Genomic DNA, 18,874 nt, shown 5'->3' on the forward strand with positions numbered 1-18,874 from the left:
TAGAGTATCTCTCTGGCAGGAATTGCAGAGAGAGAACACTTTCCTCCGAGCACAGTTTGCTCAGAAGACAGAAATTCTCAGTAAAGACAAGATGGAACTTGAAAAGAAACTCTCTGCCTCAGAAGTGGACGCCCAGCTCATCCGAGAGTCTCTTAGGGTGGCACTGCAGAAACATTCAGAAGAAGCAAAGAAGCAAGAAGAAAGGGTGAGTGATAGTGGGACTGCTTTCTAATTGGCATAAAATTTGGAGTCAGCCAGAGAAAATTGGGGCTCTTCCTGCCGGGGTCATGTTGCTGGTGTGGCTATGCTAGGAGCAGACATGAACTAGAGAAATCGGGACCCTCTGAGTTGGGGTGGCTTCCAAGGCCATGCTTGTAGAACATATACAGTGATTGCCTGTTCTTCAGACTGGTTACTTCAAGGTAAATAGAAGCACTAACTTGGGCATTCTCCACTGTTCACTTCCCCATTCTCTCAAACATCTTGCCAGCTAGCATAGGAGTGCCCAGGGCTGTAAACACCTGGGATTCAATTTCTTTGGTTTTCTTCCTGCCATGGACTAAAAATGGACTAAAGTTTATGTTTGCAACTCTTTGGAGAGCTTAGAATCCTTGTAAGCTCCTTCTTGTTCTTCCATTCTTCTATCCCAACACTTCCAAAAGGTTAAGTGGGCCAGCATGGAGGCAGAAACTTCTGACCCAAAGCCTTGGCTCTTTTACTTAATTGTTTGTGTTGCCCTGGCACAGCACCTCCCAATCCTGATCTTTAGTTTCCCTCTGTAAAAAAAGGGTAAATAATGCACTGCCTTCTTAGCTTGAAGACTTATTGTGTTCAGAGAGCTTTGTAAACCATGAAGCATAGAAAAATAGGACTTGTTACTGAACAGCTTTTAGAGTGTAAATGATGATGATTTCACCTGAGGCAGTGCCGTCAGCTTACCAGTGAGTCATTCTTTGGTCACATCTTCCCCTTTAGACTCATTAAGAGCTTTCTCTAAGATCAGTGTGTTTCCATTTCACTGGTTTTGGGGTTTTTTTACTTCCCTTTTGGTTGTGTCTTCTGAAAATAAGAATAACTTCATTGTAATAATACTTTCTGGTTAACAAAGTGCTTTTTTTCACAGCAATGTTTTAAGGTGGATAGTGTAAATATTACGAGCCCCATTTTACAGATGAGGGAACTGAGGATCTGGGAAGTAAAGTAATCTTAGTCAAAGTCACATATATATCAAGGCCAGGTCTTGAACTGAATTCTCTTTCTCCTGCACTCTGCTTTTTTAACTTAGACTTTTTAGATAAAAGTTTACCTTTTCCAATGATTTGTTTACGTGCAGTTGACAGGTTTTGAAGTGGGAAATGTACTGCCAATCTACCAGACGAACCAAACAGAATGAATGCCTGTGGCAGGAAATACATCTGTTTGTAAGGCCACCTAACAATCGGTGATCTTCTCTTTCCTTGACTGAAAAATGCTGCCATTATAAATCTGTAACTTGTGCCCCTATCTCGAATGACCTGTTAATCTTTCTCATGTTCCTGGCCCTTATCACAGTACAACGTCATCCCAAGTCCCTAGGGAAAGGCTACTGATTGTAGGTTTACTTCTCAGTTGTAATTGCCAAAGGGAAAAAATTGTTTATTGGAAGAAATAGAGTTGACATTCAGTTGACATCCTGACAGTCAGGAACCAGACCATGAGCCAACTGAAGACAAATGACTTCCCTTTGCACAGGTCAAGGGACGGGACAAACACATTAACAATCTGAAAAAGAAATGTCAGAAGGAATCAGAGCAGAATCGGGAGAAACAGCAGCGCATTGAGACCCTGGAGCGCTATCTGGCTGACCTGCCCACACTGGAAGATCATCAGAAGCAGAGTCAGAAGGTAGAAATAGAATCTGACCTGTTGGGGGGAAATGGAATCACCCAGAAACTTTAGAGGACCCAGAGTGGGAAAGGACCTGAGAAATCTAATCTCATTCCTTGATTTTACAGAGAAGGAAAAATGAGGCCCAGAGAGGTCACATGACTTGAGGAAGGTCACACCCGTAGTAGCAGAGCCAGGATGCAAACCTAGGTCTTCTGACTCCCTGTGTCCAGTGTCCTTTTTCCCTCTACCATGCTACCTCTCAAGCCTCTGTGTTTCCTAAAAGGAAAATTCCAAGTACTAAATGTTCGGAGTTGTGGGCTGTTGATTGGCAGTTGGATTGAAAACACCTCAAGGTCCCTTGGGGAGAAGCACTCCTGACTTGTTGGATCTGAGCCTGGCCTTCTGTCTCTAGCTCCGGGAATTAGAGCTGAAGAGCTCCGACCTGCAAGAGCAAGTGACCAACCTGGAGAGAAAGCTGGGAGAGGCCCGGGCAAGTTGCAAGGAGCGGGAATCCCAACTGGAAAGCCTGAAACAGAGTGAACAGGAGCTCCTGTCCAGGATACACAGGTAAAAAAAGAGCCCCGCCCTGGGACTGCCTTCAACTCCCACGGTAGGCTCTGGAAACAAAATAACAAGGTGGCACCTGCTTCCCCAGTTAGTAACAGTTAACAAACACTGGTTCTCTCTGCCTAGTTTCTCATTTCTGGGATGGTGGACATCTAAATCCCACTACCAGACCCAGTGCCTTTGTTTATCTCAGCAGGAAGTATGGCACCTGAGTGAGCTAAGGGAGAGGGATGGAGAGAGGAGGGAGCTTCGGCCCCTACTTCTCTAAAAATAGAGAGCAGTTGGGTATGGAAGTAAAGGGACTAACTCTTATGATTATAATAAACTTTGAGCTTCTCTGTCTTTCAGTTTGCAGGATAAGCAATGTTCGAAGAAGACCAGCGGAGGGAGTCTGGTTCAACAAGTGGAAAGCCCCAAAGTGGAGTCTGAATCTTTGCAGAAGGAGTGTGATTGCCTTAGGAAGGTGACTGATAGTATGTGCCATGCTCTGGTGGGAGGGGAAGTCAGTGACTCTGGCCTCCATGCACCTGGCCACCAGAGTAGCTAATCTCATTTGAGCAAGCTAATGCATTTTATGACTCTTCTCTTGAATGCTCTGTTTTTGGAATGTGATTCAGGGAAGGAACTGCTTTCTACTCTGATTTTTAAAATTTTACTACAGGAACACCACTCGGTTGATAACTTTAGTTATATGTTTTTGGGGAACCAGGAAAGACAAAAAAATCAGACTCTGGGCAGCCAAAGTAGGTGCCCTAGGGCTCTGGCACTAAAGCTCATTCTCATGTCTCCTAGAATAATCCTTCTCCCAAGAACAAAGTGACACTTATTTTACAAACACAATTTGAATATTCTGGATTAGCTAGTGAAACACCCTTTTGTAGACTAGAAGTGATAGATAGGAAGGGGGTGCCACTGAAAGTTTTCATACTGTTAATAGCAAAAATGACTGGTGGCAGTGCTAGATCTGAATGTTAAATTGCTACTAATAATATTTTGTGTCTGTTTACATCATCAGTTCTAATCATTTGCAAGTTAGAATTGAAGTAGCCTGAGCTCTTAGTCATTTTTGCCTGTTTGAAATAATATGCTTGCTCTTCACAAGTGTGTGTGATTTGCACCTGGTATATTTCTTAATAGAGTACACCTTATCTGGTATTTTTCAGTGATGAAAGGTTTTAATCAAGCTCCAGGATATGTCTTAAGGGAATACATGATATAACAATTACCTTTCATAATAAAACTAAAAGTAATCCCACAATTAAGTTAGGAAATATTTCTATTTATGGATGTCTGTTAGGCAAATGGATAGACAGTGATCTGGGCCTCTAAGCAAGTAAGGAAGGAATATTGACTTGGACAATCTGTTGGCAATGGCAGTTTAAACTCTTGCTCAAAGTGTTTACTGGAAAAGCCTATCTTCTTAACTTCATTCTGCCTGTGGTACTCCGTGGCTATAAATCATGACCTCAGAAGAAGTCATGTTCTATAGCTCAGAGAGCAATAGAAAGATGCATGATGGATAAAAAGCAGAGTGAATCATGGGAGGGGGAGGTCGAAGGAGAAGGAAGAGTCAAGCATGACAAGTTTTAAAATGAGTGACTAATTTGGAGGAGGGATAGGTTTGTTGGGAAGATGTGTTCTGTTTCTTGGTATCAGGGCAGGCAACGAACCTGAGTAGCTTCTGAGAGTATCACTGGATAACCTTTGAACTTCTTTCAGATTATGGGATTCTTTGACCCTATTGCTGCCTGGTATGATGAACTGTGTTTAGGACAGATTGAGTTTATATGTGTTTGCTGGGATATCCAGGTATGGAGGTGACTGGCAGGCAAGTTGGTGATGAGGGACAGAAATTCAAGAATAAGATTGACTAGATATATAGATTTGGGATCCATCTAAGAACCTATGCTCATCAATTAGATTCCTGAAAGAGAGTGTAGAAGGAGAAGGAGAGATGAACCTGGGATAGTCTGATTGGGAACCTTCAGGTAAGGGGCAAGGAGATAAATGACCCAGAAAAGGCATGGACAGACAGGACAGCAAAATGAGGAGAGAGTAGAGCTATGGTTAATAAATTTGGATGGAATGGACAATTAGAAGCTCCAAAGAATAGCTGACATTTACAGGGAGCCTTAATGTCTATGGAGGCACTTTGCTTTCAACAGCTCGGTAAGATATTACCTTCATTTTTACACATATAGAAACAAGTTTGGAGCAGTGATGGGACTTGAATCTTGGGTCTCCTGGGCTCAAACCCATTTACCACACTGCCTATCAATTATAAACAGCAAACTTCAGAATCCAAAGGGCAGAGCAGTCTAAAGTAGAGAGGCAATTCACTTTAGATAGATTTCCATCCAAAAGATTTGAAAGTTTTGCTGCTTTAAAGGTAAAGCAAACTTTGATTTACCAAGAATATACCTCATTCAGTTCAGCAAATGTTGATGGGAATGTGTTATGTGCTAAGCATTATAAGGGGATGGGGGGGGGGGGGCGAGTAAAGAAGGTCCTCATTCCAATAATGCTACACAAATGGGTATAACTGTAGTCATCTTTTCCTCTTCTTTCTTCCTCATCCTCTAGGTCCAGTCAGTTGCTGTATTTTATCACTTCTCCCTTTACAGCATCTTTTCTCTTCTCCCTCACACTTATTGCCCTAGATCGTACCCTTATCATCTCATGCCTCACCTGTCTCAGGAGCTTCCCACTTGATTTCTTCCTCTTCCACCCTTCATCTAATCCATTCTCTACCCAGCTTCCAAATTACCCTTCCTAAAACAGATTCGAGTTCCAAACCTCTCTGGGAAAGAGCATTCACAGGCTGGCTCCCACCTGCCTTCTGAGAAGCCTTTTATCTCAGACCACTCCCAGTCACACACATACTACTTTGTAGCCAAACTAGACTACCAGCTCTTAACCAGACTGGATGGTTCCTCTCCCATTTCTGGGCTTTTTTTTTTTTTTTTTTTTTTTTTTTAGATCCTTGTACTTTGGTGTATTGTCTCATAGGTGGAAGATTGGTAAGGGTGGGCAATGGGGGTCAAGTGACTTGCCCAGGGTCACACAGCTGGGAAGTGGCTGAGGCCAGGTTTAAACCTAGGACCTCCTGTCTCTAGGCCTGACTCTCACTCCACTGAGCTACCCAGCTGCCCCATTTCTGGGCTTTTATGCAGACTATTCCTTACCCTTCCTTTATCTCTTAGATTCCCTCTATGCTGAACTTCCTGATTTTGCCCTCACATACCCAGTTGTTAGCATTCTCTCACTTCTTGACTTTTTCCTGCCCAGTCCATATACATTTAGCACACAGGCTCCTTTAGGGCAGGGATTATTTTTAATATCTTTTTTAAATCTTTACTCAGCACCAAGTTCAGTGCCATGCCCATAGTTGGCACTTAGTAAATATTTATTGAAATCGGACAGCAATTCAACTGTTAAGACCTTGGAGTGGAGGAGAGGGTGCCATTGAGACCATCTAATCCAAAATCTTCATTTTACAAAGGAGCCAGGGGGCTTAAGGGTAAAAAGGTCACAGACTTATTTGGGGGGAGGGGGAGCAGTTGGGTAGCTCAATGGATTGAGAGCCAGGCCTAGAGACAGAAGGTCCTAGGTTCAAATCTTTTTTTTTTTTTTAGCTTTTTTTTTTAATGTTTTATGTTTTTAGAAAGATTTTCCATAATTCTTGTTTTTACTTTCCCCTTCACCAACCTTTACCCTCCTCCCCTAAAGCCCCCCCATATCCAACTTCCACTGGTTTTAACATGTGTGGTCAATCAAGACTTATTTACATATTATTGATAGTTGCATTTGTGTAGTCGTTTAGTGTTACATCCCCAACCATGTCCGCATCCACCCATGTGTTCAACGGTTGTTTTTCTTCTGTGTTTCCACTCCTGTAGTTCTTCCTCTGAATGTGGGTAGCATTCTTTTGCATAAATCCCTCAGAATTGTCCTGGGTCATTGCATTGCTGCTAGTACGGAAGTCCATTACATTCAATTTTACCACAGTGTATCAGTCTGTGTGTACAATGTTCTTCTGGCTCTGCTCCTTTCACTCTGCAACAGTTCCTGGAGGTCTTTCCAGTTCACATGGAATTCCTCCAGTTTATTATTCCTTTGAGCACAATAGTCACCAGCATATACCACAATTTGTTCAGCCATTCCCCAATTGAAGGACATACCCTCCTTTTCCAGTTTTTTGCCACCACAAAAAGCACAGCTATAAATATTTTTGTACAAGTCTGTTTATCTATGATCTCTCTGGGGTACAAACCCAGCAGTGGTATGGCTGGATCAAAGGGCAGGCAGTCTTTTAGAGCTCTTTGGGCATAGTTCCAAATTGCATCCAGAATGGTTGGATCAGCTCACAACTCCACCAGCAATGTATTAATGCCTCAATTTTGCCACATCCTCTCCAACATTTACTGCTTTCCTTTGCTGTCATGTTACCTAATCTGCTAGGTGTGAGGTGGTACCACAGAGTTGTTTTGATTTGCATTTCTCTAATTATTAGAGATTTAGAACACTTTCTCATGTGCTTATTGATACTTTTTGATTTCTTTATCTGAAAATTGCCTATTCATGTCCCTTGCCCATTTATCAATTGGGGAATGGCTTGATTTTTTATACAATTGATTTAGCTCCTTGTATATTTGAGTAATTGGACCTCTGTCAGAAATTTTTGTCATAAAGATTTCTTCCCAGTCTGTTGTTTCCCTTCTGATTTTGGTTGCATTACTTTTGTTTGTACAAAAACTTTTTAATTTAATATAATCAAAATTATTTCTTTTACATTTTGTAATTTTTTTCTAACTCTTGCTTGGTTTTAAAATTTTCCCTTTCCCATAGATCTGATAGGTATACTATTCTATGTTTACCTAATTATCTTAGTTTCCTTCTTTATATTCAAGTCATTCACCCATTCTGAATTTATCTTGGTGTCTAGGTTCAAATCTGACCTCAGACACTTCCCAGCTGTGTGACCCTGGGCAAGTCACTTGACCCCCCATTGCCTACCCTTACCACTCTTCTGCCTTGGAGCCAATATACAGTATTGACTCCAAGATGGAAGGTAAGGGTTTAAAAAAAAAAAGTAGATCAGGAAGAAATCCAAAATTGAATCCAGAAGTCCTTTCAGTCAATAAGTGTGACTGTCTTTCCACTACACTATAACAGGGAATTCCCCCTTCCCCTCCAGATTATTGGCAATTTTGTACTCAGACACATGGTCCTATTCAGTCCCTTTTCCTACCAGAGGACCAAATCCTGTCTGCCACTTGTTTGTTCGTTTTTTAACCTTACCTTCGGTCCTAGAATCAATACTGAATATGGCTCCAAAGCAGAAGAACAATAAAGTTGCATTGTTTTTGTTTGTACAAAAGCTTTTTAATTTATTATAATCAAAATTATTTATTTTACATTTTGTAATTTTCTCTAACTCTTGCTTGGTTTTAAAATCTTTCCTTTCCCAGAGATCTGACAGGTATACTATTCTGTGTTCACTTAACTTATTTATAGTTTCCCTCTTTAAATTCAAGTCATTTACCCATTCTGAATTTATCTTGGTGTAGGGTGTGGGATGTTGATCTAAACCTAATCTCTCCCATATTGTTTTCCAAATTTCCCAGCAGTTTTTGTCAAATAGTGGATTCATGTCCCAAAAGTTGGGCTTTTTGGGTTTATCATACACTGTCTTGCTGACGTCACTTACCCCAAGTCTATTCCACTGATCCTCCCTTCTGTCTCTTAGCCAGTACCATATTGTTTTGATGACCGCTGCTTTATAGTATAGTTTAATATCTGGTACTGCTAGGCTACCTTCCTTCACATTTTTTTTCATTATTTCCCTTGATATTCTTGATCTTTTGTTCTTCCAAATGAACTTTGTTATAGTTTTTTCTAATTCAGTGAAAAAGTCTTTTGGTAGTTTGATAGGTATGGCGCTAAATAGGTAAATTAATTTGGGTAGAATGGTCATTTTTATTATGTTAGCTCATCCTACCCATGAGCAATCAATGTTTTTCCAATTGTTTAGATCTAGTTTTAATTGTTTGGAAAGTGTTTTGTAGTTGTTTTCGTATAATTCCTGTGTTTGTTTTGGTAGATAGATTCCTAAGTATTTTATATAATCTAGGGTGATTTTAAGTGGTGTTTCTCTTTCTACCTCTTGCTGCTCTAATGTGTTGGAAATATATAGAAATGCTGATGATTTATGTGCATTTATTTTGTATCCTACAACTTTGCTAAAGTAGTTGATTATTTCTACAAGCTTCTTAATTGATTCTCTAGGATTTTTTAAGTAGACCATCATATCATTTGCAAAGAGTGATAGCTTAGTCTCCTCATTGCCTATTTTGATACCTTCAATTTCTTTTTCTTCTCTAATTGCTACTGCTAGTGTTTCTAGTACAATGTTAAATAATAGAGGTGATAATGGGTATCCTTGTTTTACTCCTGATCTTATTGGGAAGGCTTCTAATTTATCCCCATTGCATATGATGCTTATTGATGGTTTTAGATATATACTGTTCATTATTTTTAGGAAAGGACCTTCTATTCCTATACTTTCCAGTGTTTTCAATAGGAATGGCTTTTTCAGCATCTATTGAGGTAATCATGTGATTTTTGTTTGTTAGATTGTTGATATGGTCAATTATGTGGATGGTTTTCCTAATGTTGAACCATCCTTGCATTACTGGTATAAATCCCACCTGATCATGGTGGATAATCCCCTTGATCACTTGCTGGAGTCTCTTTGCTAGTATTCTGTTTAAGATTTTTGTGTCTATGTTCATTAGGGAAATTGGTCTGTAGTTTTCTTTCTCTGTTTTTGATCTCCCTGGCTTTGGAATCAGTACCATATTTGTGTCATAAAAGGAATTTGGTAGGACTCCTTCTTTGCTTATTATATCAAATAATTTGTATAGTATTGGGATTAATTGTCCTTTGAATGTTTGATAGAATTCACTTGTGAATCCATCAGGCCCTGACGATTTTTTCTTAGGGAGTTCTTTGATGGCTTGTTCAATTTTTTTTTCTGATATGGGATTATTTAGGTATTCTATTTCTTCTGTTGTTAATCTAGGCAATTTATATTTTTGTAAATATTCATCTATATCACCTAGATTGCTATATTTATTGCCATATAATTGGACAAAATAGTTTTTAATGATTGCCTTAATTTCCTCTTCGTTAGAGGTGAGGTCTCCCTTTTCATCTTTGATACTGTCAATTTGGTTTTCTTCTTTCCTTTTTTTTTATTAGATTGACCAGTACTTTGTCTATTTTATCTGTTTTCTCAAAATACCAGCTTCTAGTCTTGTTTATTAATTCAATAGTTCTTTTACTCTCGATTTTATTAATTTCTCCCTTGATTTTTAGTACAACCCCTCTTTTTAGATGGTACCCTAGTCACAAAATACTGAGCAGTTTATACATAGTTTACAAATATATATAATATGTACAAATATGTAGTTATTTCCTCACAATGTTCTTCTTGCACCATTTTATAGATAAAGAATCTGAGACCTAGGTTAAGGGATCTACCCACGTCATAGCTAATTAGTTTGGGAATTTGCCCTGAAACCCAGGTCTTCTGAGCCCCAGTTCAGCACTCTGTGCTGAGCTAATTGAGCCATCAGAATCAACAAACAGGCACTTATTGAACACTTACTATGCGCCAAGAACTCTGCTAGGTACTAGAGATACACATACAAAGAAAGAAACAAATCCTGCTTTCAGAGAATTCACAACCTTCCTCTTGGCTCTACCTGAGCTGACCAAAACATAAAACACATTGGGGCTAGTGTACTGCTGAGGTTGGATATTGCAAGTTCCCTTGGTAGAAAATAAGCCCTGGCTTTTTCTTCTATTTTCTTTGCCTTTCAGATTGTAGATAAGCAACAGAAGAAGATAGATGAGTTGTGTTCACAAGTGAAGGTAAGCAGGACCTGCACTGCAATTAGTAGAGCCGTACAAGATTCTAAAGTTCTCACATATCCAGAGTTTGACTTCACTTTAGACACATTCCAGACAAGTATGTCTTTCAGAGATATGCTCCCATAGGGAGAATTCTCACCCTCCACTCCTCACTTAATGGAATTGCAGATAAAAAGTCTCTAGCAGCTACTTTAAGAGCCTGCTATGCCCCTTTGTCTTTGTGTGGTCTGGGCTGCTTACATTTGGCTTCTTAGAAGTGTTCAGGAGGAAAATTAGTCAGATGAACAGTCATTTCCTGATGACCATTTAAAAGCATAAAAATATTGTACTAGTTGTGTTGGAAAGTCTCACTTCCTCTTTGGGACCCCCCAAACCCTATGATTTTGTTCTTGTTCTGGATAGTTTCCTAGGTCTCATACCATGTGATGCTTTTTCCAACAAGCCTCAGAGGGATGTAAGTAGGTCCTGATTTATGTTCTATTGATCCAAGAACAGCCTGTACTTCCTGCCCACCCATCTCTCCATCCTTCTCAGATCTGGCTTGTATAAAACCCCATCATAACCTAAGGTTGGTGCTATTTTTAGTGTAGCACAGTGATTAGCACATAGTAGGGACTGCTTGCTGATTCAGTATAAACATTCATGTGCATATACATTCTTTCAAAGAGAACTCATTTTAGAGGGGGTAGCAGAATTGGGGAAGCAGCCAGTAAATAATCATCAGAAGTCTTTAAGGCCATATCTGTCTTGGCTAAAGAATAAAGAAAAAAATGGCTGTATTCCCTTTCCAAACAAAATCCTTATTTCTTCTCTAGGCATTGGAGGCTCTGTAATCAGGCAGCAACCTACCTTTCCAGCCTTTCCTCGTGTTAGTTCCCCTTTTTGCACACTGAATTCTGGTCAAAATGACTAATTGAGAGCATTTGGCTAATTTTGACTTTGTCATCAAGCTTAGGCAAACTGCACACTAGGACACTGAAAAGCCTGGTGGATGGGATTGCCGAGCCAAGTGTGGAGAACGGGGGAAGGAGGAGTGGGTCTTAAACCTGGAGAATGTCAATTGTCTTGATTTAAAGGGAAAGGGGGGGGGTATTTCTAAGCTGTAAAATGTGGAATTTCACTTAACCCCTGGTATAGTGCCAGAATACATTATCAGAGGGATGGCTAATGAACATTAGAAAAGAAAGCAATGATCACACATAGTCAATATCTCTTTTATCATGTTAGATTAACAGAATATCCTTTTTTGACAAGGTTACTAGACTGGAAGTGGGGGTTTCCGGAGGAATGCCTCAAAGATCTCTCCTTGGCCCTGAGCCGTTTCATGTCTTTATCAGTGACCTTTATTTTGTGAATTTGTAGCAGACACTAAACTGACAGACAGGTGGGGTGCTATAGGCAAGGTCTGAACACACACATTGAAGGTGCATTGGAAGTTGGACTGAATCAGATAGGATGAATTTCAGTATTGTTCAATGTAAGGTCATCCTCTTGGGTTCAGAAAAAGCAATTGTATGAGTAGGAGATAACCAGGAAATGAGGAGATGGTGGGATGACACTAGATAACCCTTCATCTGAAAAAAGATCTCTAGGTTTTAGTGGGTTGTGAACTCGGCATGAGCCAACAGGGTGTTATGGAAGCCAAGAAAACTAATTCAATCTAGGACTGCTGAAAGACACCTGGGTCCCAGGTGTCCTACTATACTTTCCCTTGTCAGACTCTCCACATCCTTTCTCTTGTGTGTGTTACTACAGGTTGGATTTTTTGGCTTCTAAGGCCCCTTACAACTCTGAAATTCAGTAGCCGTTTGCCTTTTCCTATAACTCACCCCAGACATCTCAGTTCCAGGCCTTTGCCCATATTCAGTGAACAGAGAATGTCTTTCTCTTCTTCCTCCTTGCTGCCACCTTGGCCTCTTGAAAGCTAACCTGCCTTTCAATCCCTGGGTCCAGGTTTCCCTGAAGCCTTTTTCCTCCCACTTGGCCTTCTTTGGCCCTTGGATAGCACTACCAAACCAGTTGGGTGGGAAACTGGTTGAAGTCAGTATCAGCTTTGGGATGTTGCCTTGTAATCCTTTGCTCTCTCCACCCCCTTTGATGGCCCCCAGAGCCTGGAGGCAGAAGTGGCCCAAGAAGAAGGAGCTGGTCAAGCCCTGAAGGAAGAGGCCAGAAGGAGGGAAAATGCCTTGGAACAGCTACGCTTGGCAGTAAAGGAGGTGAGGACAGGGTAAGAGTCTGGGGCTTTTTAGCCATAGTATGAAAGGCCTTACAGGCTAGCAAGTCTCTGTTGGAGAGCAGTCAGGATTTCTTTCTACAGAAACCACCCATCTTCTGAGAATTCCTGGGCCAGACAAGAAGGCAGCTTAACCCCTGCTTATACACAAGAGTGTTGGCTGGCTCCTAAAGATCCCCTCCCTACTGATGGTGATATATAGGCTTTTGGAGATGAGATCAGGAAAGGACATTTTAGACTTTTAACTTTTTAAGTGAAAAATGTATTGTATTTTGACATGCTTCCCCCCCCCCCATTTAATCTCCCTAGAATATTTTCTGGATTTAGGGTTTGTGTTCCTCTTGCTTTGTACAGTGAGCTGAACAGGCAGGAGAGTTCTTTAACTGGGCTCAATCCCAAGATAGGGCTAAAGTGGTTGGAATCTGGAGGGAATCTGTTCAGCATGTTCTTAGAACAGGAGAGAGAGAGTTTAGTGGGGTGAGCCTATCATCCCTTCACAGGTCTAGTGTTGGAGGAGGGATAGGTTCGGCTGTGGTTGTACTTTAGGGAATATACAAAGGCTTTTGGTAGTTAATTGGCCATGCCACTTAAATTCAAGATGGCATTATCCAAGTCCCTTAAAACTGGAAGAGATGGAAGAGTTAAGCAAATGAGGATCCTTTCCAACTCAGAATTCTCTGATCCTGGTAATAATACCTTCTGTTCTGACTCTTCATGACTGGTATGGGGTTTTCTTGGCAAAGATGCTGAAATGATTTGCCATTTCCTTCTCCAGTGGATTAGGCAAACAAAAGTTAAATGACTTGCCCAGGGTCATACAACTAATGAGTGAGTGAGGTCACATAGGAACTTAAATCTTCCTGACTTCAGATCCAGTGCTCTATTCACTGAGCTACCTAGCTTCCTTAATACCTTCTACAGATGGGAAAACTGAAGCCATAAAGTTAAGTGACTAGCTGAAGGTTCAGAGCAAATGGCAAAGCTGGGGCCCAGAAGCCTGGTCTGCAAGGCACTTCCCCAGATACTGGTTACGGGTTGGCCATCTAGGCTTCTGCTCTTCTTTCATCACCTCCTTCACAAAGAGATGGGGCCCAGCCAGCCTGGCCCAGAGCCACTCTTGTTAGGGTGGAGGGGAAAGATTGAAACCAGTATCTCTAGCGGAGGTTTTGTTCTCCTCAGATTTCACTTGTATGTGTTCAGGCTTCTCTAATGGCCTGGCTAACAGTGTTGGCTGAGGCACTGGCCGCAGATGTATTTCCAAGGGGTGGAGAATAACTTCTCTGGTTCCTGAATAGGAACCTGCAGGCTGGTGACTCAGGTCCCCTGTGGGAAGCAGCTGCTATGGCAAGCCAAGGCTGTGCAGAGAAACACTCCCTAACCAGGCTGGTGGGAGGATAGAGTCAGACCCTGCTATCTGGGGGCCCAACCCAGGGCCTGGCTGCTTGCTGCTGACTCAGAGCCTTATGTCTGTCCGCCCCCAGCCTAGATTTAATCAGGGCTTGCCTTGTGTACTCAGCTTTCAGTACAGAACCAGGACCTGATTGAGAAGAACTTGACCCTCCAGGAGCACCTTCGCCAGGCCCAGCCAGCTTCTTTGGCCACTACAGACACAGCCCAGCTGGTCCATGAGCTACACCAGGAGCTGAGCAGCTGCCTGCAAGATCTTCAGGCTGTGTGCAGTATTGTGACCCAGAGGGCCCAGGGCCGAGACCCCAACCTTTCCCTTCTCCTGGGCATCCATTGTAAGTGTCAGGGCCAGGGTGGGTGCCGAGGCCTTGGGTAGGGGATAATCCTTATGAGGTGACACAGAACTAGAAGGAAGCTGCCATTCAGGCCTTTTCAGCCCAATCACGGTTAGCCAAGCTTACCAAGTACCTAATGAGGCATGATCATATCCAGCTTGACCAATGATCATCCTTTTTGGGTTTTCCAGGCCCTTCTCTCCTAGCAGACCTGTGAAGTCATCATATAAGCATCATCACTTTTTTATACACAAGAAAATTTTTCAGTTAGTGAGAACTAGACCTAGACCTCAGTCACAGGCTTTGGCCTCTTGAGTCTAGCACTTCCACCTCAGCTACCTTGGGGAACTTAAAAGGCTTATATTTTTAGGTCCTCTAGCTTCTTGAACATAGTAGGTTCCAAATATCAGTTTGCCTGATCTTAGACCCAGGCCAATGGGTATAGGGAAAACATCCCTTGAAGTGCCACATCCCAAGGCTTTGGATCTCAAGTTGATGATGAGCCACCCTGTTAAGCTTTTCAAGGAATGTGTCCCAGCAGCCTACTGAATGAGCTTTTCCTCCCAAATCTCTTCCTCCCCAGCTATGCCCCTCCCAGGGACGGAGCTAGATTTGCAGAAGCCAGATGTGATCATCAAAAAGCTAGAAGAAGTCCGACAATTGCATCGTGACATCGAGGAGTTACGTACCACCATGTCTGACAGATATGCTCAGGACATGGGAGAAAACTGCATCACCCAGTGAGGATATAGGAAATAGAGGAAGGAACCAGGCAAAGGAGAGGCAAGGCCTCTCAATATGCCTTGTCCTTCAGGAGCATATTTATAAGCACTTGCCACTACTCTTTTGCCCCTGGGTGGTGATGAGGAAGGCCAAATTAATCATTAACTTGGCCTTCCCTGAGCACAACCTGCAGTCCAGGAAAACCTTGTTCTGGCCCCTGTTGCCTTGATACTCCATCCTTACAGATGGAAGCCAGGATCATCCTTCCACTGTTTTACCCACAGCTTTCTTTAAGAGGCTGATAGAATGAAGCCCTGGTCATTTGCTATGATTGCCCTCAGATCATTAACAACAAGGACTTTCCATGCTGCCCCCCCACCCCTTCTCCCTTAGATGACAGAATTATTTTAGGATTGTGGTGCCCAGTCATACAGCTCCATCTTTTCACCTCAGGGTTAACTAATGGGTGAGATGGGCCCTTCCCATCTGTACAGCCCAGGAGCCTCCCAAATGCCTCAGGATCTTTCGTTCAGCAAAGTCTCCATAGCATTGTAAAGGAGAAGTAGATAATTTGTCACTCTTGTGCCTTAATTTCTCCTCCCTGCCACCTCTCATCCCCAACTAAGTTTTCCCCAAAGCACCACTCAGATCACATTTTCAACCTGGACTTGTAGGTGTATCTCTGAGGAGCAGACAAAATCCTCCTCTCTTTCTTTTTGTTTTCTAGTCTCTGCAAACAGTTGGGTACTGGATGCTGACTTTGGGAGGACTGGGGCAGCTGGTCTTCACCATCCTTCTGAAGGGCATCTGCTCTTCTGTGGCTCTTAATTTGGGGAGAGTGCTTGGAACCAGTAGGCAGAGGCTTCTGCTTCCCTTTTCTCCGCTCTCCCTTCCTCTGGCTACCTCAACCCAGGGAGCTGTGGGCAAGCTGCCTGGGTTCTTGGGGAGTCTCTTCTCCCTCCTTTCCTGCCCTTTTACAGGGCTGGAAAAGCCCTTCCCATCCTGGGGAAGGCCCAAGTGTGTTGGTGCCCTGGAAAGCCCAACACTCTAATGCCCACACAGGCCTTGGCACCTCAGGTTCTAGATTTTTATCAGTTTCCATTTTGATTTTTAGTTCCTGGTGCAGGTTGGGTTTGAGTTTGAGTCATTCACAGGGGCTGGTTATGTTGGGTTTTTTCTTCTTTGGGGGAAGCCTTGGATCAATCCCCCTTTTCACCTTGGACTCATTTGTGTCTGGATCTTTGTGTTTGTCCTAGGCTTATGTGCCTAGCTTAGGGCTGACCCTGGATGCTGTGGGGCACCGCTGAGGCCTTAATGGCATCTGTGGGTGCCCATCCTTGCTGCTCCAGTAGCTTGCACAACCCTGATTTTCTAATCTTCTGGTCAGTGAGCAGATGAGCTACAGCCCTTCAGAGACACTCTTCTCCAGTTTTGTGTTGAATTTCTAGAATGTGTTTGGGGAAAGCTGCTCGCCCAGCCCCTGCCCTCTGCCAGGCCGCAGGCACCCTGCTTTTGCAGAGCCACCTGCAGCTTGGGAGCAGTGCAGACCTCAGGGCTGTTATTCCTCGGCGCATCGATAAGCACAAGTCGTATTTATATGAATCTTTGTTATACGGACCCGTTTGTATTGACTATTTTGATTAAAAAATAAAGATCTAACTGGCTTCGTGGGTTTTATTCCCCTTACCCGGTAGGGAACAAAACGAAGGTCCTTCTGAAGATACAGCCAGACGGGCCCACACCGAAGAACCCGGGAGGCGGGGAGGAAACAAGCTTAGGCTAGCTTCTAACGACCACCCTCGCCGCCCCCTCCCCCCCGCATCCTTCCCGGGGCGCAGGAAGTTGGGAGACGCGGCGCGGTCAGCCTAGCTGCAGTCCCAGGGGCCGCGGTGTTTGTGCGGATCCGGGATCGTCCAAGGAGGCCCTGCCCTGCCCCGGGCCGCACCCGCCCCACAGTCCCAGCCCCTCGGGGAGGGCCCGGGAACCCGCGAGCCTGAGGCTGACTCGCGGCTACAGGCCGAACGCGCGACCCCGACACTCCGCCCCTGCCCGCACGGTGGAGGCTCCGCCTCCTGGCCCGCCCATTGGTCCCGAGCCCCTCTGACTCACGGGGCGGAGCAGGAAGGAAACCCCTCCCGAGCCCCGCCGACTCCTGCTGCTGCTTCTGCTACCGCCGCCGCCGCTCCTGCATTTCGGTCTGTCCGGCCCGGCCTGGTCCGCGCAGTCCCGGAGCGGCCCCGCTGTCCCGCCCCCGCGCGCCCGGCCACCGGGCCACATCCACAGCATGAGCGGCCTTCGGGTCTACAGCACCTCGGTCACCGGTTCCCGGGAGGTGAGCGCGGAAAGAAAGAGGGGGCGGAGCGGGACCCGGGAGTCTGAGGAGCTTCCCCGCCTTCCCTTCTGCAGCCAGAGCTGCGGCAGCCGGGCCGGGCCTCCCGGGGGGCGGGGCTGGGGGCTCCGGCCTATCGCTGACCGCGTCCCATCCCCCGACACCCCGCACCCCGGGATCATCCCCCATTCATCGCCCTGGAGTTTGGGCACTTCTCTGGGGACTGACTCCCCCAGCCTCACCAGGTGCCTAAGGCTTCTCATTTCACGCCCCGTGACTCCTCTCCCACGGTGCCCTCCCTCACGTCTCCTGCCACAATGCCCCCACCATCCTTCCCCTCTTGGCTCCCCTAGATCAAGTCCCAGCAGAGTGAGGTGACCCGCATCCTGGATGGGAAGCGAATCCAGTACGAACTGGTGGATATCTCCCAGGACAACGCCCTGCGGGAGGAGATGAGGACCCTGGCCGGGGACCCCAAGGCCATCCCACCCCAAATATGCAACGGGAACCAATACTGTGGGGTAAGGGACTCCAGGCCGAGCTGTAGGGGTGTGGAGAAAGGCAGGATCCCCGACCCCCCAGCGCTCAGAGTGCCCTTTCTTCCCCAGGACTATGAGCTCTTCGTGGAGGCAGTGGAACAGGACACCCTGCAGGAGTTCCTGAAGCTGGACTGACCCCCACAGACTGACCAAATCCCTACCCCCGACCTCCTCTCCCAGCCCTGAAGGACCCTGGGACCAATTTCTATCCCTGTACTGTATATCCACTTTTCAATTCCAGCCCCCTTTGCCCCCTCCCTGACATGCCCACATGGCCTTTTATTCCTCCTTCCGAATCCCGGACCTGGACCATTCCATCCCCTTTAGGCTCCATTCCATGCCCATCAGGCAGTCTTATTAACTCGGAACATCCGTGCTCCTTCCCCTCCCCCTCACTCCTCGGCCAGCACTGGGGCTCTGGGGAGGGATCCTCCCTCGTGCTGCCACCCCTCCCAGAGGCAGCCACCTGGTGACCAGCTGAGCGGGGGCGTGCCCGGCCCATGACCCTCGGGCCGCAGGTCCTGAGAGGAGATTAAATGTTCTGTTCCAGTTGGCTCGGAGCCGGTTTGTGATGGGACCTTTGGGGTGGCCGGGGAAGGGCGGCTGGGCGGCTGGCCTTTGTCTCCCGGAGCTTTCCTTCTCGTGGGAGGGATTCCGGGCTTTTTGGGTTGTGCATCGTGTATTTCTCGGTGGGCGTGTACGGGACGGATTGGGTGTGTCCGGCACGCCGGCGGGCTCTCCCAGGCGGAGCTGTGCGAGTTGTAGCGTGACGGCGGGAGTGCGAGTGTGTCGTGTTGGTCAGCCCGGGAGTCTGGGCTGGACCGCACCTTCCAGCTTAATGTTTGGCCGAGCCCCTCCTCCTCCCGCCGCGTCGGATCCCACGGGGGAATCCTGCCCCGGAGCCAGACAAAGGGCTGCCCCACCCTCGCCCAGC

At 45.1% G+C, this 18,874-nt stretch overlaps 2 protein-coding genes across 4 annotated transcripts in view; both read left to right on the forward strand.

Annotated features, from left to right (window-relative positions):
• The window catches only part of CEP85 (centrosomal protein 85), a 31,262-nt gene extending 14,534 nt beyond the window's left edge, over positions 1-16,728 (forward strand). For all 3 annotated transcript variants that reach the window (XM_044667911.1, XM_044667912.1, XM_044667913.1), the window contains 8 exons: positions 20-205; positions 1,732-1,884; positions 2,282-2,436; positions 2,785-2,899; positions 10,324-10,374; positions 12,483-12,590; positions 14,124-14,349; positions 14,933-16,728. In XM_044667911.1, the coding sequence (XP_044523846.1) occupies positions 20-205; positions 1,732-1,884; positions 2,282-2,436; positions 2,785-2,899; positions 10,324-10,374; positions 12,483-12,590; positions 14,124-14,349; positions 14,933-15,093 (1,155 nt within the window). In that variant the 3' untranslated portion in view covers positions 15,094-16,728. The remainder of the gene's footprint in view (positions 1-19; positions 206-1,731; positions 1,885-2,281; positions 2,437-2,784; positions 2,900-10,323; positions 10,375-12,482; positions 12,591-14,123; positions 14,350-14,932) is intronic.
• Positions 16,729-17,204: 476 nt separating this feature from the next.
• Positions 17,205-18,493, forward strand: SH3BGRL3 (SH3 domain binding glutamate rich protein like 3). Its single transcript, XM_044671362.1, has 3 exons — positions 17,205-17,404; positions 17,755-17,922; positions 18,010-18,493. The coding sequence occupies exons 1-3, from the start codon at positions 17,357-17,359 to the stop codon at positions 18,073-18,075; spliced, it is 282 nt and encodes a 93-aa protein (XP_044527297.1). The 5' UTR covers positions 17,205-17,356; the 3' UTR covers positions 18,076-18,493.
• Positions 18,494-18,874: the final 381 nt, after the last annotated feature.

The sequence above is a fragment of the Gracilinanus agilis genome, chromosome 3 (genome assembly GCF_016433145.1).
Source record: "Gracilinanus agilis isolate LMUSP501 chromosome 3, AgileGrace, whole genome shotgun sequence".
Taxonomy (NCBI): Eukaryota; Metazoa; Chordata; class Mammalia; order Didelphimorphia; family Didelphidae; genus Gracilinanus; species Gracilinanus agilis.

What these genes read in the sequence shown, in the direction of transcription:
- SH3BGRL3 (XM_044671362.1), top strand. Translation starts at nt 17,357, where the DNA reads ATGAGCGGCCTTCGGGTCTACAGCACCTCGGTCACCGGTTCCCGGGAG. An exon ending in CGGTCACCGGTTCCCGGGAG is followed by an intron (nt 17,405 to 17,754) that starts GTGAGCGCGGAA and finishes TGGCTCCCCTAG; the next exon opens with ATCAAGTCCCAGCAGAGTGA. An exon ending in ACGGGAACCAATACTGTGGG is followed by an intron (nt 17,923 to 18,009) that starts GTAAGGGACTCC and finishes TTTCTTCCCCAG; the next exon opens with GACTATGAGCTCTTCGTGGA.